Source organism: Mustela lutreola, chromosome 3 (genome assembly GCF_030435805.1).
Source record: "Mustela lutreola isolate mMusLut2 chromosome 3, mMusLut2.pri, whole genome shotgun sequence".
Lineage (NCBI taxonomy): Eukaryota > Metazoa > Chordata > Mammalia > Carnivora > Mustelidae > Mustela > Mustela lutreola.
The window spans coordinates 41,934,436-41,957,684 of NC_081292.1; the positions used below are offsets into that span (position 1 = coordinate 41,934,436).

General features: G+C 36.1%; 1 protein-coding gene across 3 annotated transcripts in view; it reads left to right on the plus strand.

Moving 5' to 3' along the window:
* The window catches only part of VIRMA (vir like m6A methyltransferase associated), a 59,267-nt gene that overhangs the window by 27,185 nt on the left and 8,833 nt on the right, over positions 1 to 23,249 (plus strand). For all 3 annotated transcript variants that reach the window (XM_059166015.1, XM_059166014.1, XM_059166013.1), the window contains exons 9-17: positions 1,552 to 2,043; positions 3,061 to 3,215; positions 5,742 to 5,824; positions 8,936 to 9,029; positions 9,167 to 9,711; positions 10,247 to 10,482; positions 10,947 to 11,199; positions 14,225 to 14,442; positions 17,657 to 17,789. In XM_059166015.1, the coding sequence (XP_059021998.1) occupies positions 1,552 to 2,043; positions 3,061 to 3,215; positions 5,742 to 5,824; positions 8,936 to 9,029; positions 9,167 to 9,711; positions 10,247 to 10,482; positions 10,947 to 11,199; positions 14,225 to 14,442; positions 17,657 to 17,789 (2,209 nt within the window). The remainder of the gene's footprint in view (positions 1 to 1,551; positions 2,044 to 3,060; positions 3,216 to 5,741; positions 5,825 to 8,935; positions 9,030 to 9,166; positions 9,712 to 10,246; positions 10,483 to 10,946; positions 11,200 to 14,224; positions 14,443 to 17,656; positions 17,790 to 23,249) is intronic.

Below are 23,249 nucleotides of genomic sequence, written 5' to 3' on the forward strand. Positions count from 1 at the left end.
TTTTATTGACAGAAACTGGTAAATTAGAAGGGGCAGTGAATTTTGAAAGGAGAAATAATTTTGGATTTTGGAAGGATTAGTTTGAAGTGATGATAAGGCTCTAATGCCCTCTGTGTAAGTCTCCAAGATTACTCTTAGGATTTGCCAGTGGGACTCAAAGGACTCAATACTGTACTCATAACTGTGGTTTTTTACAGCAAAAGGATACAAGGCACAATCAGCAAAGGAAAAGGGTCCATGGGGAGAAACCTGAGGAAACCAGTCAGAGACTCCAGAGTCCTTTTCCAATGGAGTCACATAGGACCTGCTTAATTCCCCCAGCAAAGAATATGTGTGAAATGTTGCCTATAGAATCTCAAACCTGAGTTTATTATTGGAAGATAGCCACATAGGCCCCCAATATCTACTGTGTAACAGAATCCCAGCCTCCCAGAAGGAAAGCAGGTGTTCGTATAAACCATATTGTTTGCATAAATAGTTGAGGCATAGTCAGTATTTTTATCTGTTGGGTGATGGGAACCCTCCCTCAAATCCAAGTTCTCAGACATTAACCACGGGCCTGTCTTGTAAGAAGGCGTTCTTAAGAATATAAGTAGTCTGAGGTCTGCAGTGTTAATTATTTTCTGAACACTCCACAAGGTGGTTAAAGATACTCTTTGAGCATAGTAGTCATGGGTTTTTGTCTTCTAGAGGGTTCTGTTTGCCTTAATAGGCAAGAAGTTACTGGGGGATGTTTATTATTCTTAAATAGAAGCCTTGAGTTTAAGGAGTAATATAAGAGGCAGTTATGTACTCTGTGATCCCCAATATAGGACATTCTGAAAAAGGCAAAATAGGAAGACAGTAAAAAGATCAGTGATTGCCATGGTTAGGGGGAGGGAGAGGAACAAATGGGTGGAGCATGATATTTTTAGGACAGTGAAAATACTCTATATCATTAGCATTTGTGTCTGTTTTGGGGTCTTGAGTAAGCTCACACTTTTTCTGCTAAGACTATATATGCTAAAAAATGGTTCTTGGGTCTGATAAAAGTGCTGTGTATGGGAGTGTTAACTCTTCAAATTCTAAAAATTGATAATTTGAATTTGTTTTCTCTAGAGGTACCAATTCAGATATACTGCCTATAGTAAATATGAATAAACTTTTTATAGTGTATGTACTATATTTTTCCTAGGTGCACTAATTCAGATATACTGGTGTAACATGTGTAGAGTAGGACCATAGTGAAAAAGGAACATTTGGTAAGTCGTCTGGAAAGAAGACCCAGAATTTGAAGTCATGGTTGCTTCTAGAAAGAGAAGACTTGTTAACGGTTATATGTCAAATATCTGTTGAATGTTAGCTAGAAAAAAGCCTCACATAACTTTTACTTTTACTTGACCCAGTGGAAAGAAGACTTGCTGCCACATTATGTTTTTAGTTAAAGTAGTATATTGCTAAGGGTAAGGATTATGGTCAATAAAATTTTTACACCTCTGCTGTCTAATGAATACTGAGTAAATGAAGAATGTTTTGCACTGATGTCTCACATATTAATTAATTTTTCTACAGGTATCTTCATAGTCATCACTTCTTGGAGTTGGTTACCTTGCTTCTGTCAATTCCAGTAACAAGTGCCCACCCTGGTGTGCTGCAGGCCACAAAAGATGTTTTAAAGTTTCTTGCACAGTCACAGAAGGGTCTTCTTTTTTTTATGTCAGAATATGAAGCCACAAATTTGTTGATCCGAGCTTTGTGTCACCTTTATGATCAAGATGAAGAGGAGGGTCTTCAATCTGATGGTGTTATTGACGATGCATTTGCCTTGTGGCTACAGGACTCAACACAGACATTACAGTGTATTACAGAACTCTTCAGCCATTTTCAGCGTTGCACAGCCAGTGAAGAAACTGACCATTCAGATCTCCTGGGAACCCTTCACAATCTTTATTTGATTACTTTTAATCCTGTGGGAAGATCAGCTGTTGGCCATGTTTTCAGTCTTGAGAAAAATCTCCAAAGTCTTATTACTCTGATGGAGTACTATTCCAAAGAAGCCTTAGGGTAATTTTCTTTTTACTCCTTATTTCTTTCATACTGGAAAACTACATCAGTAAAGGGCTAGTTTCTTAAAAGATGTTGCTTTGAAAGTAAAAATTATTACATTTATTTTTTGACATAATACATAATTTGTTAATTAAGGATTAGAATGATAGAAATTTCTAAAATACAAGATATGTCTGTAAAGCAACAAAATGGATCTTTTAGCAGCTTCTTCCAGTTTCCCCTGGATGTTGACTAGATTACAGCTGTAGAACCCTTGCTAATTTGTGTGTAGGGGAATCCTAAGACACCATAATGTATATTTGCAGAGTAATGAGGACTATCTAGCTATCTTGAATTTTCCCTCATGTTTAAACTATGTTGCTGTTGGTTTCAGAAGTACTGTGACTAAATGGGGGCAGGGGATTTAGAATGCCTAGTTTTTAATAGCTGCCCGGTAGGGCAGAGGATTGATGTTTAGTGTCTTAGGAGATAAACATGCTCTTCCTAGCTCATGTCATACAAAACAGTGACATCCAGGTAACTGGCCTTACAATAGGGTCTTGATATGACTCCTTGGGGGAACAAAGGAGGTCTTTTGGGGGAACCATGAAAGGCAGTGGCTTCCATACATAGCTCTACCTCAGCAGTTTTAAGGTAGAAGACAGTGATGATGGCAGTAGTTTGATTCATGACACTTACTCCTACTTATCAAGAGTTAACAAACATTTTAAAGGAGACCATTGAAGTATACTTCCGAATTTTTCATTGCTAATGAAGTATACTTGTTAATATTTCATTTTTCTTCTGAGCTTAAAAGAATTTCACTTTGCATTGTGATGCCTATGCTTCATTTATATACTATTAAGTAGTGTTTCCAACTGAATTGGAGGTGTTTCTTGTCTTCAAGGAGTTAGTCACGTTTCATTGTAAAATTCCTTGGTTTTTTTCTTTAAAGCCAAATAGAAAAAAATGTTTAAACTGTTCCTGGAAAAATTGTTTTCATACCAAAAACTTTAAAACCTTATTTTGTTTCAGTGATTCCAAGTCTAAGAAGTCAGTAGCTTATAATTATGCATGCATACTTATTTTGGTGGTGGTTCAGTCTTCCAGTGATGTCCAAATGCTAGAACAGCATGCAGCATCTCTCTTGAAGCTTTGTAAAGCAGATGAAAATAATGCTAAATTACAAGGTATGGTACTTGAAGTTATTTACGCATTTATGATATATGAAGGGAAAAAAGCCTTTGAACATAAAAATTCTGAATACAATTTAGAAATCCATTTGCCATTGGTTAACATATATATGCTATCGTCAAAAGTGAAGGATAATGAATATGAACACTATTTTCTAAAGTATATAAATATAAATATGTTGAATGAAGTTTATGGCAAACCTTATATTAGTAGTCATGAAGAATTGAAGGTATCTAATCACAGTTTTTAAAATTTTGTTTTGGTTTTTTTCTAACCTTACTAAGTAAAAAATTTGATAACATTGAGTGAATATTGTAAATATTCTTTTCTTTTTCTTTTTTTCTTTTTTTTATTTTTCTGGGAGAGCCTGTAAGTGGGGAGGGGTGGTGGGGGAGAGACAGAAGAAGAGGGAGAGAATCTTTTTATTTTTTTATTATTTATTTATCTGACAGAGATCACAAGTAGGCAGAGAGGCAGGCAGAGAGAGAAGAAGGGTAGCAGGCTTCCTGCTGAGCAGAGAGCCTGATGTGAGGCTCAATCCCAGGACCCTGAGATCATGACCTGAGCCAAAGGCAGAGGCTTTAACCTACTGAGCCACCCAGGCGCCCCGAGGGAAAGAATCTTGAGCAGAGTCCCACTAAGTGCAGAGCTGGAGGGAGAGGCTCGATTTCATAACGCTGATATCCTGACTGAGCCAAAATCAAGAATTGAATGCTTGACTGACTGAGCCACTCAGGTGCCCCTGACTTTTTTCTTTTTAATCTTAAAATTTTATGTGCGATACCATCAGTAAAAGTATGAGTTAAACTCAACCTCTCATGAAGGAAATAGTGTGCTTTTATAAAAGGAGGACACACAGCATCTTCAAAGATATCAATTCTTTACTACTTATTCTGGGTGATGGGTACACATAATTGTTTTATTATTTTTCTTGTATCTTTCAGTGGGGCAATATATGCTGTATATATGAAAGAGTTAACTTAAAAACACACTTGAAAAATACTCAGACATACATAGTTGTAATAATCCTCATGGAGAACTGTAGAACCGAGGAGAGACATGACTATATTTCAGTTTCCTTTAGTTATTCCTGAAAAGTGTCAGGAACTGGCATATCACTTTTTTTTTTTAAGATTTTATTTATTTGACAGAGACACAGCGAGAGAGGGAACACAAGCAGGGGGAGTGGGAGAGGGAGAAGCAGGCTTCCCGACCAGCAGGAACCCTGATGCAGGCCTCTATCCCAGGACCCTGGGATCATGACCTGAGCTGAAGGCACCCAGGCACCCGAGGCATATCACTTTTTCTTTTTTTAATTTTAAGACTTTATTTATTTATTTATTTGAGAGAGAGAGCATGAGAGAGGAGAAGGTCAGAGGGAGAAGCAGATTCCCCGCAGAGCTGGGAGCCTGATGTGGGATTCGATCCTGGGACTCCAAGATCATGACCTGAGCCGAAGGCAGTGGCTTAACCAACTGAGCCACCCAGGCGCCCAGCATATCACTTTTTTACATTAGAATGCTTTTCTTAAAATAGTTTTGGTAATAAAGTATGGGTGTTATAGCATAGCTTCTAGTTGATTTTTTTTTCCACTCCGTTTTCTTTTTTTAAAATATCGTTGACACACAATGTACATTAGTTTCAGTCGTACAGCATAGGGATTCCACAATTATATACAGTAGAGCTAAGTAGAGCTACCATGTCACCATACAGTACTGTTATACCATTGACTATATTCCCTATGCTGTACCTTTCATCCCCATGACTTACTCATTCTGTAAGTGGAAACCTTTACCTCCTACTCCCCTTCACCCATTTTGCTCATTTTTCCATACCCCTCCCCTCTGGCAACCACCAGTTCTCTATATATTTATGAGTCTGTTTCTACTTTTTTTGATTGTTCGTTTTTTTCTAGTAGAGTTTTGAATTCAGTTGTGGTAAATGGTATATTTCATTTGTGATTGTTTTCTAAGCAAAGTTTGTTATTTTGGGATGATAGTGATTACTTTTAATTTTATAAAGGTAAATTAGGAAATTGGCAAAATTTAAAATTCCTGCTAAGAGAAATATCACTCAGCCAACCTCCCTCTCATGGGACTGATCCTGTTAGAAGTTAATAAATTTTGTGCATGGTTTTTTGGGGGTGTGGGAAGTGGCGGCAGCATTAGGTAAATAAACACTTTTATTATGTTAGTTTATAAGTAGTCAGTTTTATACACTTTTTTTAATGTTGTAAGTTGATGGTCCTGTTTAAGCGTGAAAACACTTAAGTGTTTAGAAACCAAGTGACTAAGAATGGTCACTTCTTATTTCTAAGCCTGTAATGAAAGGTAGCCCATTTACATTTCACTTTAAGGCTTGTTTAGAGAATTAGACATAAGTTTATCCCTGTATGAAGTTTAGGTTATTGAGATCAATATGAATCTGATAATATTCTTTGGAAAAGAATACCTTTACTTCCTTTGTTATAAAGACTTTTTATTTTAAAATATTATATTATGAATGACGTTTTTGTTTTTAAGAACTTGGCAAGTGGCTTGAACCTCTGAAAAACCTTAGATTTGAAATTAACTGCATCCCAAACCTAATTGAATATGTTAAACAGGTAAGTAAAACCTAAAAGTGCCTTGATTTTTTTTTTTTAAAGACTGTTTTATTTTAGAGAGCCTACACACATGAGCAAGAGGAGAGGAGAGAGAGAGAAGCATACTCCCCACTGCATGGGGAGCGTGGTGTAGGGCTCCATATCATGACCTAAGCTGAAACGAAGTCAGATACTTCAACAGATGAGCCACCCAGGCACCCCTAAAAGTGCCTTCATTTTATGGAACTGTGTGGCTCCAAATATAGTAATATTGCATTAAATCATTTATGTAGATAATGCAGTAATTTTTAAGTGTACTTGATTGATTTGCTAGACATTGTGGTACAGATTGGTATGTGTGGTGGAGTGTATGTGTGAATACACTTGCGTACAACCCTGTGTGCTCTACTGCTTCCACTACCAGATCTGTCCTATTTTTTTTTCTCAAATTGGAGTAATAACACCTACCATTTTGATGATCTTTACAACAGCCTTATTTTTTTTTTTTTAAAGATTTTATTTATTCATTTGTCAGAAAGAGAGAGAGAGAAAGCACACAAACAGGCAGAGAGGCAGGCAGAGGCGGAGAGAGAGGCAGGCTCCCTGCTGAGCAAGGAGCCCGATGCGGGACTCGATCCCAGAACTCTGGGATCATGACCTGAGCCGAAGGCAGTGGCTTAACCCACTGAGCCACCCAGGCATCCCTACAATATCCTTTTAAAGTTAAATGCTTTGATAATTTGACGTATAATTGTATCAGTTAAACCCTAGTGAAAAAGAACTTCCTTCAGAATTTAGGTGAAAATCTACAAGAATCAATTTTAGATAATTACAGTGGGAGCTAGTTCTAATTTTTTTTGTTGTTTTTTTAAAAGATTTTATTTATTTAACAGAGAGCATAAGCCGGGGGAGTGGCAGGCAGAGGGAGAAGGAGAAGCAGGCTCCCCTGCAGAACAGGGAGCCCGATGTGGGGCTCGATCCCAGGACCTGGGATCATGACCTGAACTGAAGGCAGTCTCTTAACCAGCTGAGCCACCCAGATGCCCCCTAGTTCTAAATTTGTTAATTTGGGATAGTCACATCTACAAATAGTCATAAAAGTTGAAAATCCTGTATCATAATAGTACATTTGAAAAATTCATGTACAATTCAAGTAATTAGTAATTTAAAAATTCATCAAAACTGTTGCATTGTTAATTAGTTTTAAAAGTTAGTGTAGCATAGGAAGAAGGACTAAAGGTGGTCATAGGTGCATACAAAATTTTAAGCTAGAGAGAATTGGACCTTGAATTATTTCCTCTTTCATTTAACAGATGAGCTGTGTGTATTTGTTTGTGTGTGTGTGTAACACATCTTGGTTTTGGAGTTGAAATGTATATTATTAAAATAGCGACCAAGTACTCTTTGGGTTTATGTGCTTTAGATTTTTCTTTACTGACTTGTTGGCCCTTATCTTCTCTTTTTACTCCATCTTTCCTAAGAGTACTTTTACCTCCTGTGGTGCCATTATATTCTTATGTGTTGCTTACTCTGTGCCTCAGATGTCATCTAGAGCTTCTCATATATTCATCTTTTATTTGGCAGAAGTACACTAGATCCTATAAATTTAGATGGTCATATGTTCAGGGTACTTGTGCATGGTCAGAAGAATGTATAAGGTGTCCAATAAAGATTATGTGCTTGGGTAAAAGTTTTTAACCAATAAAAAGTTTAGCTCCCCAAATTTAAATTACATGCTGTAATTTAAGAGTTTTGATTTTTATATAAATGATTATCTATTAATTATAGTTAATAATAAGTGATTCTCATTCTAAGATATACCAAAAATAGTTGATCTGAGATTGAAACTTCTCACTGTGCTCCATGCTGCTTTATGTAACTTGTGGAATTGTGGAAAGACAGCAAGGAAGAAATTAGAAAAAATGTATAGGGGAAAGGAATTTTCTTATTTTTCTTTTTAAGTTTCTCCTCTGGGGGTTAGGAGCTGTAATAGTAACATTTAAAAATATTCTTTCTTTCTTTTTTTTTTTTTCCTAAATATTTTATTTATTTGAGAGAGAGAGAGAGTGGGGGAGAGCATAGAGGAAGAGTGAGAAGGAGAAGCAGACTCCCCACTGAGCAGAGAGCCTGATGTGGGACTTGATCTCAGGACCCTGACCTGAGCCCAAGGCAGATGCTTAACCAACTGGCCACCCAGGCACCCCTAAAATGTTACTCCTTCAGAATTTTTTCAAAACCGTCTGTGCCGCTCTGTGGAAACTACAAAAACAAAGAAACTTAAACAACTATTTGTTGTCGGGAAACATAGCATAGGCAGGTGCTAAGGACTTAGACAACTCTATTTCTTTTTCCTTTAACCATGCCTTAACTGGTCATCACAACTAGATTCCTGTTGTGGCGGTACTTGTGTATCTGCATTCGAGTGCATGTTATGTAGTGCTAAAACATTCCCTTTTGCCTCCTCAGTTTTTTTTTTTTTTGTTGTTGTTGTTTTAAAGATTTTATTTACTTATTTGACAGACAGAGATCACAAGTAGACAGGCAGGGAGATAGAGAGGAAGGGAAGCAGGCTCCCTGCCGAGCAGAGAGCCCGATGTGGGACTCGATCCCAGGACCCTGAGATCATGACCTGAGCCGAAGGCAGCGGCTTAACCCGCTGAGCCACCCAGGCGCCCCATGCCTCCTCAGTTATCCACAGGGCTTTGTAAAATCAGTCATTGCTTCATTTTTTGGGGGGAGGGTATATAGAAAGTATATGAAAAAGAACGATTTTAAATTCTTTTATTTTTATTTTTATTTTTAAATTTTTAGACATCTATTTTAAATTCTTAATACAGGGTGTCTCATTCATTTTTGTATTCATTCATTTTGTACTCATTCATTTGCTACTTTCATTTTAATCTGTACTTTTTAATACACTTGAACTTTGCAGTTAATTGATTTTATAAAATAACTTTTATAAAAACTTCATTAGCTTTATTCATGTTTTAAATTTATTTGGGAAACTTAAAATGGTGTAAGTGCTTAACATGAAGCTCATATTTTTAGTTAATGCCTTCTTGGGAATTTTTTTCTTGATTCATATCCAAACATCAAGAAATTAAACTTTTCTGTTCATTTTTATTTTTCAAGAATATTGATAATTTGATGACCCCGGAAGGAGTTGGCCTTACCACTGCCTTGCGTGTTCTCTGTAATGTGGCATGTCCACCACCTCCTGTTGAAGGTAATATGCCTATTATACTTTAAAAACTATTTTTAAAGTTTAGTATAACTGCTGTTTGTTAAATAAAATATTCAAAAATCTTAACTGATTATTAACATGTAAGTAATTAGTTTTTTCTCCCCTTATCCTATATAAAGGTCAACAGAAAGACCTGAAATGGAACCTTGCCGTTATTCAGCTTTTTTCTGCTGAAGGAATGGACACCTTTATTCGGGTTCTACAAAAATTGAACAGTATTCTGACTCAGCCTTGGAGGCTCCATGTCAACATGGGGACTACCCTTCACAGAGTTACTACTATTTCAATGGCTCGCTGCACGCTCACTCTTCTTAAAACTATGTTAACGGAGCTCCTGAGAGGTGGATCCTTTGAGTTTAAGGACATGCGTGTTCCTTCAGCACTTGTGACTTTACACATGCTCCTGTGCTCTATCCCTCTCTCAGGTCGTTTGGATAGTGATGAACAGAAAATTCAAAATGATATCATTGATATCTTACTGACTTTTACACAAGGAGTTAATGAAAAACTCACAATCTCAGAAGAGACTCTGGCCAATAATACTTGGTCTTTAATGTTAAAAGAAGTTCTTTCTTCAATCTTGAAGGTTCCTGAAGGATTTTTTTCTGGACTCATACTACTTTCAGAGCTGCTGCCTCTACCATTGCCCATGCAAACAACTCAGGTATCACTTCCATATAACATGCATCTTATAAATGACTGCAGTAACACTTTTAAAAAAGCCGATGATTTTGTTATTAAAAAAAAAAAACAAAAACCCACAACCCTCATCCCCTTCCCCCAAAAAAGACATAAAATAACTGGATGAGGGTGAGATAAAACTGAAGCAAGTTGGTCATTAAAGAAATATGGGGGCAACATTTTGAATAAATTTTTGTTAATGTGAATTTTATTATGCTGTTCTGTATACCTGTACTTTTGTTATTTTTAAATCCTTTTTTTCCCTTTATCATGTGTTAGAATTTGCCATTAACTAAGTTGGTTCACCAATGGACTCTGCACTACTGACTGCTAACCTGAGAACAATAAGATTTTCTAGATGCATTGAATTCAAGCAAATGTTTAATTGTATAATAGAAGAATGTTTTAAGCATGTAGTAAAGATGTTCTTTTCATAACAGTTCTTCCTGAACAGTTTTTGTGACTATAAATAAATATTAAAAAAATCTACGTACACACACAATATACTTTTTTAACAGGTTATTGAGCCACATGATATATCAGTGGCACTCAACACCCGAAAATTGTGGAGCATGCACCTTCATGTTCAAGCAAAGTTGCTCCAAGAAATAGTTCGCTCTTTCTCTGGCACAACCTGCCAGCCCATTCAACATATGTTACGGCGTATTTGTGTTCAATTGTGTGACCTTGCCTCACCAACTGCACTTCTGATTATGAGAACTGTGTTGGATTTGATTGTAGAAGACTTGCAAAGGTATTTTCATTTTGCATTAAAAATTTTTTCCTCAAGTTATTCTTGACACAGATACATCTTTTTCACTTAGAATTTGGAAACCAGGGTTTAGAATGCTCAGATAATATATATTACATATAAATATATACATATACATGTATATTTATGTGTGTATGTATATTAATATATGTAGATTAATTAGAAAACTATTTCATGTGCAAGATACCTTGAAAGTCTTGATTTTGGGTGTTTGAAAGGTGATCTATAAAATACTCTGATTTAAAAAAAGATACTGAAATCTGAATATATAAAACTTTACAGTAATTGTGAAATTCCAGAGAAGTCATTATATCCAAGGAATGAAATGTTTTATACAAGACTTTATACAAGATTTGTATCATGATATGTGTTGAAAAATAAATATTAGTTAAATAATGTGCTAAAAGTAAGAATTTTGTTTACTAAATGTATTGATTTTATTTCAGCACTTCAGAAGATAAAGAAAAACAGTATACTAGCCAAACCACCAGGTTGCTTGCTCTTCTTGATGCTCTGGCTTCACACAAAGCTTGTAAATTAGCTATTTTGCATCTAATTAATGGAACTATTAAAGGTGACGAAAGATATGCAGAGATATTCCAGGATCTGTTAGCTTTGGTGCGGTCTCCTGGAGACAGTGTTATTCGCCAACAGTGTGTTGAATATATCACATCCATTTTGCAGTCTCTCTGTGATCAGGTATTTATGGTTATCTTATAAATTCTGTGTGTTTGTGTGTGGTTTAAAAGCTTCTCTTGATAATAAGTCTTGGCTGTGAATACAGAGATCTCATCTATTTTACTAACCCTGTTGTTTAGGGAGATCAGTTTGACTAGTGAACCAACCATAAAATAGTTTGGTGCTTCATAGCTTTCTTTGGGTTTGTACTTCTCAGGTTTCTCTGAGGTCTCTTTTTCTTCATGAGATTGCATCCTTATTGGCTACTGAATTCTTTGGGGTTGGTTATGTCTGGTATTTGCATTTTCCTTTCACTTACACAGTTTCATTCTTGAATTCTATAGCTTTGTGATTGGTTGAATTAATAATACCATGTTCTCTTGTTTGGACAACTTTTGAAGGTATCAGAGATGACTACAATTTTGGTATGTTTTAGACTACTCTGCATAGAGATGTTCCCTAAAAGGAGTAGTATCTCTGCCTGTCTATGTTACTGATTTCCAGTTTATAATTCCATGAGTTAATGATAATTGTTTTAACTTTTAAAAAGTCCATTGTGATTGAGATCTTTGAAGATTTCTTTCTTTCTTTTTTTTTTTTTTTAAGATTTTATTTATTTTAGAAAGCTTACCCACAAGTAGGGAGGGGGCAAAGGGAAGGGAGAGGGAAAGGGAGAGAATCTCAAGCCGACTCTGGGCCCCAAGCGTGGAGCCCAATATGGGGCTCAGCGTGAGGCTTGATCCGAAAACTCCAGGATCACCACCTGAACCGAAACCCAAGAGTCAGTTGCTTAACTGACTGAGACACCCAGGTGCCCAAGATCAAGATTTCTGTACATGTTGGTACTTTCGCTTATCATAATGCTCCTGCTGTCTAATCATCAGATGTCATTTTTTTCAGACAGAATATTTTTAAAAAAATATTTTATTTATTTGACAAAGAGATCACAAGTGGGCAGAGAGGTAGACAGAGTGGGGGGGAAGCAAGCTCCCTGCTGAGCAGAGAGCCCAATGCGGGACTCGATCCCATGACCCTGAGGTCATGACCTGAGCCGAAGGCAGAGGCTTAACGCCCTGAGCCACCCGAGACAGAATATTTTTAATAGGATCCCATGCTGGAAGATTACCTTTTTTCAGCTGACAAAAATCCAGTTTGGTTACATTTAACACTTACGTCAAGAAGGATCTTTTTTGGTGTGACTTGTTTTCACAAAAAGAAAATCTGGTTAAAAATAGTTTGGGACCTGGTAGACAGGATATTTGAAGTCCTTATACATTAAAATGTCCATTTGACTGGTGTTTGTTATATAATCCATCTCAGATTTTGTGACTAATCTTAATGACACTGTAGCTCCCTAGCTACCCTGTTCACATAAACCTCATTCTTGGCCTCATCTTATATATTTTCCTTCTGATTCAAACTTTGTTTTATAGTTTTAGCCCATGTTGAATCTTAGGGGGTAGTATGTTGAAGTGATTAAAGGTAATGAGACATACCCTAAAATATTTCTGTAAAATCTACTGCCTTTGGCTCTTCTATAAAAGAGTGGTGGGAATTTTTATTGTTGGTTAAACTTTCTTGAGCATTAAAAAAATTGAATTTTGGGGGCACTTGGGTAGTTCAGGGGGTTAAGCCTCTGCCTTCGGCTCAGGTCATGATCTCAGGGTCCTGGGGTTGAGCCCCGCATCAGGTTCTCTGCTCAGCGGGGAACCTCTTTCCCCCTTTCTCTCTGCCTGCCTTTCTGCCTACTTGTGATGTCTCTCTCAAATAAATAAATAAATAAAGTATTTTTTAAAAATTGAATTTTGAGGGGCGCCTGGGTGGCTCAGTGGGTTAAAGCCTCTACCTTTGGCTCAGGTCATGATCCCAGGGTCCTGGGATCAAGTCCCGCATCGGGCTCTCTGCTCAGCGGGGAGCCTGCTCCCTCTCTCTCCCTCTGCCTGCCTCTCTGCCTACTTGCAATCTCTGTCTTTCAAATAAATAAATAAAATCTTAAAAAAAAATTTAAAAAATTGAATTTTGAAAGTATATAAAAACTAGAGGGAAATACTTAGTTGGAAAACTGTGTCTAAATGTTTATTTGCTCCATTTCTTTCTGGGATGTTTTAAATTGCAGTATGGGTATGTTTACTTATTTATTTATTTTTAAGGTTTTATTTATTTATTTGAGAGAGAGAGAGAGAGCACAAGTAAGGGAAGCAGCAGGCAGAGGGAGAAGGAGAAGTAGGCTCCTTTCTGAGCTTGGAACCGACGTGGTGCTTGATTCCAGGACTCCGTGATTGTGACCTGAACCAAAAGCAGACACTGAAGTGACTGACCGACCCAGGCACCCCAATATGGATATGCTTATTAAAATTTATTTCACTGTGGGGTACCTGCGTGGCTCAGTGGGTTAAGCATCCAACTCTTGGTTTCGGGTCAGGTCATGAGATCAACTCCCCCCACCCATCCAGCTCTGTGCTCAGCAGGGAGATTGTTTGGGATTCTTTTCCTCTTCATCTCCTTCTGCACACCCCCTCATGTGCATTTGCTCACTCTCTCTTTCAAATAATAAAATTTTATTTCACTGAATAATTTCTTTATAAATTAAAAAATACTCAAATGAATCAATAATACAATGATTTAAAATATTTTAGTACCAAAAGTAGTTCACTTAATCATTTGAAGATAGGAACTACATTCAGTATGATGCAAAAAGAAAAACTTTCAGGAGCACCTGGCTGACTCAGTTGGTAGAAGATGCAGCTCTTGATCTTGTCATGAGTTCAGGCCCCACATTTGAGCCATGAATGAATGAGATGTTCTTTTAAAGTAAAAATATTGTAAAGTAAAATATTTGCTTTTATTTCTTTAGGTGTATATCTTTGTATTACCTTTTATAGAAGAGCAAAATGAGTCCTTTGTGTTTGAGTTTCTATTTAGGATAGTAAGGTAACAGTATTTTGATGAGGCAGTTCCTAATGTTTAATTGGTATGTTTTTCTAATATAAAAATGTTAATTGATAACAAAGTAAATTTTTTCCTCTACTCCTCTCCTCCCTCACAGGACATTGCTCTTATTTTGCCAAACTCTTCTGAAGGTTCTATTTCTGAACTGGAGCAGCTCTCCAATTCTCTACCAAACAAAGAACTGATGGCCTCAATTTGTGACTGTTTACTAGCTGTGCTAGCTAACTCTGAGAGCAGTTACAACTGTTTACTGACATGTGTCAGAACAATGATGTTTCTTGCAGAGCATGATTATGGATTGTTTCATTTAAAAAGGTATGCTTAATTTAATACATTCTTGGGTTTAATTTTTTACTCTGTCACCCCTCCCCAAATTGATTAACTCATAGATAATTATAGAAAGTTGAAGATGTGATTTCTTTCATATGGAAAAATTTATATCTATGGAATAGATTTGTTATCAGTGAAGTGTGCTAGTAATAAAATCTTTAAGATTAAAATTATAAACTGAGTAGATGGACAAATTAATGTGGGCAACTTAACAGTATTTAAGAAGGGAATCTTACTGTTCCAGGGATGTTAATTCATACTCTATTTGCTTTGTTGATACATTTACCTTTCGTCCTTCAGAAGTGATGGTGGTATGATATTATGGACCCTAAGGCTAAATACTTTTTTATGTTTTTTATTCTGTAGAGGAATGGCTGAGATAAAATTAATTTGAGATAATGTAAACTTCAAGTATAATTTCTGCTCCAGTCTCTCAGTCCATGCCCTCATCTTTTTCTTCTCTAGGATGGTAGCTGGGTATTATGGAGATTTCCTTGGGAATTTGTAGAATTATGTAGGATTATGAGATAGAAGGGAGGAAGAGACATATGTTTGTGCCTCTCATTCATTCTTATAACATTGGCTGAAAACTTATGTTCCAAATACTATGTGGTGCTGGGTCCTACCTCTCTCCTCATTTATATTCTCTCTCAGTGGGTAGCACCTGCTGAAAATCCAAATTTTCCTTCTCCTCCTGCCCTGTCCCCAGTCTCTCATTATAGTCTTTACATTTTACTTCTGGAATGACCTTTTTCCTTTTGCCTGGATATTTACTGTATATCCTTTAAAACTCATATTCTTCACCTCCAAGAAAGCAAAAAAAAAAAAAAAAAAAGTTTTCCTTGATTCCTCTATTCCTGGCTCTTACAAGTACCCTTTGCATACATTTGCCATAGCATTTTATGTGATGTTTTTGGCTTTGTTGGATTCATGTTTCTGGTCTTTTTCCTGTTGGTAATCTTTTCCTAAATTGTCTTAATCTATTCCCTTTTCTCCCTCTGGCTCTAATTTTTCTGCTAAGCTCCAAATAACCCATCCATCTTTTGCCATCTCTGCTTGGTTGTTTAATGGACAGTTCAGACTAAATAGACCTAAAGCAGAGCCCTTGATATTCTTGCTTCAAGCATGTTTCTGTCTTGCTCATCCCAGTAAATGTTATCACCATCCACTCAAGTATTTCTTGGTGATATTCACCTTGATCTCTTGACTGAGGTGCTGTCAGGATTCTGCTCTGTAAACCTAATAATTATCTACTTTTAATTACTAAATATTTTAGAGAATGTATTTTGAGACTATGCAAATATCTTATTTCTGCTTAAACCTTTTGTCCACTAAGTTTAGTACTCATCAGTGAATCTTGGCATGTGGCAGTTTTTACTGTGGTATCCTAATGCAAATTTCCTATTTCTCTTATTCCTTTTTAATTTATTACCTTTTTGTAAGGAAGAATTATCACTTTTCCCTCATTTGTTTACTTATTTAGGGATTTATATCAATATAGACTTATGGACATTAATTTTTTCTTCATATGATCTAATGCTATTGTTATTCATTTTGTTGTTCAACTTGTATCACTGATTTAGGTTCTTTTCATTGGATAGAGTGAAGAAATATATGCATGTGTCCTAACTTATTCATATACACATCAACATTTATTTTTGTATGTATTTATTTATGTGTATGTTATTTTTTAAAATTAGTGTATACTGACATTTTGACTTCAATATCAGATGTTGTTTCTAGTTTTCTCCCTTTCCTTGTAACCTCATTCATGTTTCATGTTGTACAGGTCTATGGATTTTGACAAATGCATAGAGTCATGTGTTTATCACCACAACTGCATACAGAGCACTTCCCTCACCTTAAAATTTCAGTGCATTACTTTTTTATAGACAACTTCTTTACAAGTTGAGCAACAAAAATAGTAGATTTTGGTATTATTAGTTCTTTAAATTTTAGACATTCTAATAGGTAATGTAGTGAGCTCCAGTTTTTGATAGATCCTATAAGTAAGGCTCATTTGCTTAAAGTTGTATGTAGAAGCTAGTAATTGTTGTAGTCTAATTTTAAACCCATGCTTTATTCATTAATCATATTAGCTGTCTTTGTATTTAATATCATTCCTATTTGTTGTGCCTTATCCATTTCATTATTTTATAAAGTTTTCAAGAACAGGAGTCTTTATCTTTCTCTCTCTTTTTTCTTTTAATTAATTAATTAATTAGTTTTCAGCATAACAGTATTCATTGTTTTTGCATATCTTTCTCTCTTTTATATTACTTTACCAAAGTCTTCTATGATGGCATCTCAGAATCCAACCGCATTTTTCAAATACAAACACTGTATGTTTAGTGTTAATATAGTCTTATTTTCATTTTGACTAATTATGAAGTATTACAACTTAAAGGACACAATTGAATATTAGAATACTTTGCCATTGAAATTCTCTGTTGATCAACAAAGAGCTGTGTAAGTATGTAGAATAATTTTATTAGGACTGTATGTTGTCATGATTGATTGCTATGCTTAAATCTCGCAGTATCAGGAGTTAGGCCACAGGCCAGATCCAGCCTACCACCAGTGTTTGTAAATACAGTTTTATTAGAACATAGTCAGCATTTATGTATTGTTTATGATTGCTTTCCACTACACAAGCAGTTGAATAGTTGTAACTGAGACTGCTTTTGTGTATAGAGAGAAACAGACTGCGTTGTTTCATAGCCTGCAAAGCATAAAATATGTACCATTGGGTTCTTTACATAAAAACTTTGTAGATCCCTAGTCTATACCCTTGATTTCCTTCTGTCAGATTATAGTGCCATAAAGATACTTATTTTTTTGTAGTTATTATGTAAATCAGTCTTTCTGGTCAGGTTTCTGAGACCACTATAACCTTATATTAGAGAAATCCTCAGGCTATAAAAAGTGTAAAAATAAGGAACCTTGAATTTTCTTGTGCTAAGTGTTATATCTCTATATTTGGGCTAAATATTTTCTTTTGGTGGGGGGGAGTGTTTTCTTTAAGAACTTGGAGCTTAATTTTAAAAGGCTGCATCTCTAGGTACTGCCTTGTTAAATGGTTTATGTACATAGCCACACCAAAACATTTTTTGAACAGTGGACCAAATGGAGATAATTTATTTCTTATGCGAGATTTATACATTAAAATTTCAAGCATATCCTCTCTATTTATTTACAGTTCTTTAAGGAAAAACAGTAATGCTTTGCATAGTTTACTGAAACGAGTGGTCAGCACATTTAGTAAGGACACAGGTGAACTTGCATCTTCATTTTTGGAATTTATGAGACAAATTCTTAACTCTGAGACAATGGTAAGTGTACCTATGTGTATATGTGTATTTTTTAAATTTATAAAGTTCATTGTAAATTAAAAAAATCACTTGTGTTCAAAAGTATCTTAGGATGTGTTTTGAAAGTTTGAACTTAGTGTTTTTCTGTGCCCTTATCTCACTATAAATGCAAGTTTCTGATATATAAAAAAGGTGTTTAAGAGCAGAAATTACTAAACTCTTTTTAAATGTATTAAGCATCATTAATTTTTGTATATTCTGATGTGGCAGCTTAAATAGAGAGCTACTACCCATAGTGTCTTCATTTTTTTTTTTTAAAGATTTCTTTATTTGGGGGCGCCTGGGTGGCTCAGTGGGTTAAAGCCTCTGCCTTCGGGTCAGGTCATGATCTCAGGGTCCTGAGATCGAGGCCCGTATCTGCCTCTCTGCTCAGCAGGGAGCCTGCTTCCTCCTATCTCTCTCTGCCTGCTTCTCTTCCTACTTGTGATCTCTGTCAAATAAATAAATAAAAATCTTAAAAAAAAAAGATTTCTTTTTTTTTTTTTTAAAGATTTTATTTATTTATTTGTCAGAGAGAGAGAGCACAGGCAGAGTGGCAGGCAGAGTCAGAGGGAGAGGCAGGCTCCCCGCGGGGCAAGGAGCCTCCCCAGGACGCCAGGATCATGACCTGAGCCAAAGGCAGCTGTTTAACCAACTGAGCCACCCAGGCGTCCCGAGATTTCTTTATTTTTTAGAGAGTGTGAATGCATGAGTAGGGGGAGGTGCAGAGTGAGAGAGAGAATCCTAAAACACAGTTCCCTCTGAGCTTGGAGCCTGATTCGGGGCTTGATCCCAGGATGCTAAGATCATGACCTGAGCTGAAATTAAGAGTTGGATGCTTAACTGACTAAGCCACCCAGGTGCCCCTTCTTTGATTTTTTTCTATTATTTTTCTGTTCTCTATTTGGTTATTTCTGCTTTTATCCTTACTGGTTTTTTTCCCTTCTACTTGATTGAGGTCAGTTTACTCTTCAGTTTCTAATTTCTTCAGGTGGAAGTTTAGGTTATACTAATTTGAGATTTTCTTTTTATTTATGTGTTTTTCTTCTTTTTAAATGTAGGCATTTATAGCTACAAATTTTCCTCTGTACATTGTGGCATGTCATGTTTTTGGTTTTGTTTATCTCTAAGGATTTTCTAATCCCTCTTGTAATTTTTTCTTTGGTTCATTGATTATTTAGATGTGTGTCTAATTTGCATATAGGTGTGACTTTTCCACATTTCCTTCTGTAATTGATTTCTAACTTCATTCCTTTGTGGTCATAGATCATACTTTGTTGAGGCTTGTTTTACAGTATAGGGTATGTGCTTTCCTGGAACATATGTTCCATGTGCCCTTAAGAAGAAATGTGTCTTCTGCCACTCTTTGGTGGCACCTACTGTACATGCCTGTTAGTTTATTGTTGTTCAAGCCTTCTGTTTCGTTGTTGATTTTCTGCCTAGTTGTTCTACCCACTACTGAAAGTAGGGGAGTGAAGTCTCCAACTGTTACTGTTGAAGTGTCTATTTCTCCTTTTACTTCTGTCAGGTTTTTGCTTCCAGCATCTTGAGCTCTATTTGTCAGGTGCATATATGTCCATGTTTGTCTTCCTGATGGATTGATGCTTTTGCTATTATAAAGTGTCTTTCTTCATCTCTAGTAATAACTTATGTTATTACACTTATGTGTAGTAATAACTTATGTCTAAAGTATGTCTTCTTTCTAAATTTTGGCTTCCACTGATTTCTTTCTTTCTTTCTTTCTTATTTTGAATTACTGGTACAGCCACTTTAGCTATGTTTTATTTATTGTTTGTGTGGTATATATTTTTTCTACTTTCAGTCTGTTTGTATCTTTCAATCTTAAGTGTGTCTCTTGGGCACCTGGCTTTTTTAGTTGGTGGTGCATGCAACTATTTATCTCAGGATTGTGAGTTCTGCCCCATGTTAGGTGTGGAGCCTACACACATACATACATAAAAATGTGTCCCTTGTAGATACCATATAGTTGGGTTGTGTTTGTTTTACATTCTGCTAATTTCTTTTGATTGTTATAATCAATTTATTTATGTCTAATTACTGATAGGATTTATGTCTGTGTTTTGTTATTTACTTCCTATATAACCTTTTTTCCTCTTTATTGTATCTTATGTTAAATAGATATTTACAACTTTGCCATTTTAACTTTTTTTTTTTAAGATTGATTTATTTGTCAGAGAGAGTGTGTGCACACACAAGTGGGGGGAAGTGGCAGGCAAAGGTAGAAGCGGGCTTGAGCCCAATGTGGGACTTAATTTCAGGACCCTGGGATCATGTCCTGAGCCGAAAGCAGACATTTATTCAACTGTGCCACCTGGGCATCCCCATTTTAATTTTTTTTGTTATTTCTTTTGCTTTTTTTTTTTTTTTTTTTAGTTATTAGTGGTTTCCTGAATATTACATTTAACACCTTAATTGAATACGGTCTACTTCACATTAATATAACATAATTTTAGTAGTATATAAAAAATGCTACAGTATACCTTTATTCCCTTCCTTTATGCTATAATCATGCAAATTACATTTTTATACATTATGAACCCCTCAACACAGTTTTAGCATCATTGCTTTACTTTGTTGTCTTTTAGTTCAATAGGAAAAGAGAAGAGTTACAAATAAAAATGCTTTAGTATCAGGTGCCTGGATGGCTCAGTGGGTTAAGCCTCTGACTTCAGCTCAGGTCATGAACTTGGGGTACTGGGATCGAGTCCCGAATCAGGCTCTCTGCTCAGTAGGGAGCCTGCTTCCCCCCGCCCGCCTACGTGTGCATGCTCTCTCTGTCAAATAAGTAAATAAATATTTAAAAAGAATATATGATAGTATTGCCTTTTACCTATATATACTTTACTGACATTCTTTATTTTTTCATATGGATTTAAGTTGCTGTTTAATATTCCTTCATGTCATTTGTTTGAAGGACTCCCTTAAGTATTTTTTGTGGAATAAGTTTGCTAGTGGTGAATTCTCTCTTTAAAAAAAAAAAAAATCGGGCGCCTGGGTGGCTCAGTGGGTTAAGCTGCTGCCTTTGGCTCGGGTTATGATCTCAGGATCCTGGGATCGAGTCCCATATCGGGCTCTCTGCTCGGCGGGGAGCCTGCTTCCCTCTCTCTCTCTCTGCCTGCCTCTCTGCCTACTGTGATCTCGCTCTGTCAAATAAATAAAATAAAAAAAATCTAGGAATGTCTTATTTCTCCTTCTTTTTGAAGGATAGTTTTGTCAATTATAGAACTCTTGGTTGATAACGTTTCTCTTTCTGCATTTCAAGTATGTCTTCTTTCTAAATTTTGGCTTCCACTGATTTCTTTCTTTCTTTCTTTCTTTTTCTTTTCTTTTTTTTTTTTTTTTTTTAAAGATTTTATTTACTTATTTGGCAGAGAGAGAGATCACAAGTAGGCAGAGAGGCAGGCAGAGAGAGATGGAGAAGCAGGCTCCCTGCTGAGCAGAGAGCCCTGTGCGGGGCTTGATTCCAGGACCCTGAGATCATGACCTGAGCTGAAGGCAGAGGCTTAACCCACTGAGCCACCCAGGTGCCCCTCCATTGGTTTCTGATGACAAATAGTTAATCTTATTGAGGATCCCTTTGATTAGCTGAGTCACTTCTCTTTTGTTGCTTTCAAGATTCTCTGTCTTTGGGGCACCTGGGTGGCTCAGTGGGTTAAAGCCTCTGCCTTCGGCTCAGGTTGTGGTCCTGGGATTGAGCCCCGAGTCAGACTCTATGCTCGGTGGGGAGCCTGCTTCCTCCTCTTTCTCTCTGCCTGCCTCTCTGCCTACTTGTGATCTCTGTCTGTCAAATAAATAAAATCTTTAAGAAAAAAAAAAGATTCTCTGTCTGGTTCTTAATAGTTTAATCATGATGTGTCTGAGTATGAATTTCTTTGGGTTTATTCTCAGAGTTTGTTGATCCTTTTGGAAGTATAGATTAGTGTTTTTCATTAAATTTGGGGTGTTTTCAGCTATTAATTCTTCATATATTCTTTGTGACTCTTTCTCTGGATTCTTATTATATGTATGATGATGCTCTTGATGGTACCTGGAAGGTTTCTGAGGTTTTGTTTGTGGTTCTTCATTTTTTTCTGTCTGTTCCTTAAAGTGGATCATCTCAGCTGACCCATCTTTAATGTTGAGCCCCTCTACTCAGTTTTTTATTTCAGTTACTGTACTTTTCCACTCTAGAATTTATATATAGGTTTTTAAAAATTAATTCTTATACCTTTACTGATATTTTCTTGCAGAGTATTGCATCAGCCTTCTTTCCAGTTTCCTTCCAAACATTTACTTCTCTCATATTTTCTGAAGAGCTCTGTGTGAGTTCATATCTTTGTAAATCAGACCTCAGATCATGTCCCTTCATCTTAAAATAACTTTTGGTATCTGTTAAATAAATTCCAAACTTTTTAGCATGGCATTCAAGACTATTTACTCTATGGCCAAAAAGCTACCTTTGCTACAACTTCTTACTTAGAAAACATTTTATACTATGCCATCATCCTTAAATTTCATACATATACACATCTTTCCTTGTGATGCTTTTCTTTTTTCTTTTTCTTTTTTTTTTTTAAGATTATTTATTTATTTATTTGACAGAGAGAGATCACAAAGTAGGCAGAGAGGCAGGCAGAGAGAGAGGAGGAAGCAGGCTCTCTGCTGAGCAGAGAGCCTGATGCGGGACTCGATCCCAGGACCCCGTTGTGATGCTTTTCTTAACTTTTGGTCTCTCTCTCTCTTTCTCTCTCTCTCGATAAAAGTAATCTGTTCGGGCGCCTGGGTGGCTCAGTGGGTTAAGCCGCTGCCTTCGGCTCAGGTCATGATCCCAGAGTCCTGGGATCGAGTCCCACATCGGGCTCTCTGCTCAGCGGGGAGCCTGCTTCCCTCTCTCTCTGCCTGCCTCTCCATCTACTTGTGATTTCTCTCTGTCAAATAAATAAATAAAATCTTAAAAAAAAAAAAAAAAAAAAAAAAAAAAAAAAAAAAAGTAATCTGTTCATAATTCCTGTTTAATTCATCCCTCTTTGTGAAGCCTTTGAGATCACTTTCTTTCTCTACACTTTAAAACATGTTATTATATTTCTTTTTCATAGATCATTTACAGGCCTTTTTACCATTTCCCACCCCTCTTTCTGAATAGGTCAGAAAGCATGTCTTTCCATCTTTTTCCCAGAGTATTGATACAATGTCCTGTATGATTTAATACAAGCCTTATATTTAATATTTATTTATAATTATACTATATAAAATATTTATAATTAACATTATACTTAATATACAAGCAGTATATTTAATATGAAGCATGTGTTTAATACAAATAGCTGTGCTTGACAAATGAATAGAATTTGATTTGAAACTATGTCACAAATTTGATAGAATTTTCATTTTCATTTTCCTGAAATAATTTTATACAGGGGGCGCCTGGGTGGCTCAGTGGGT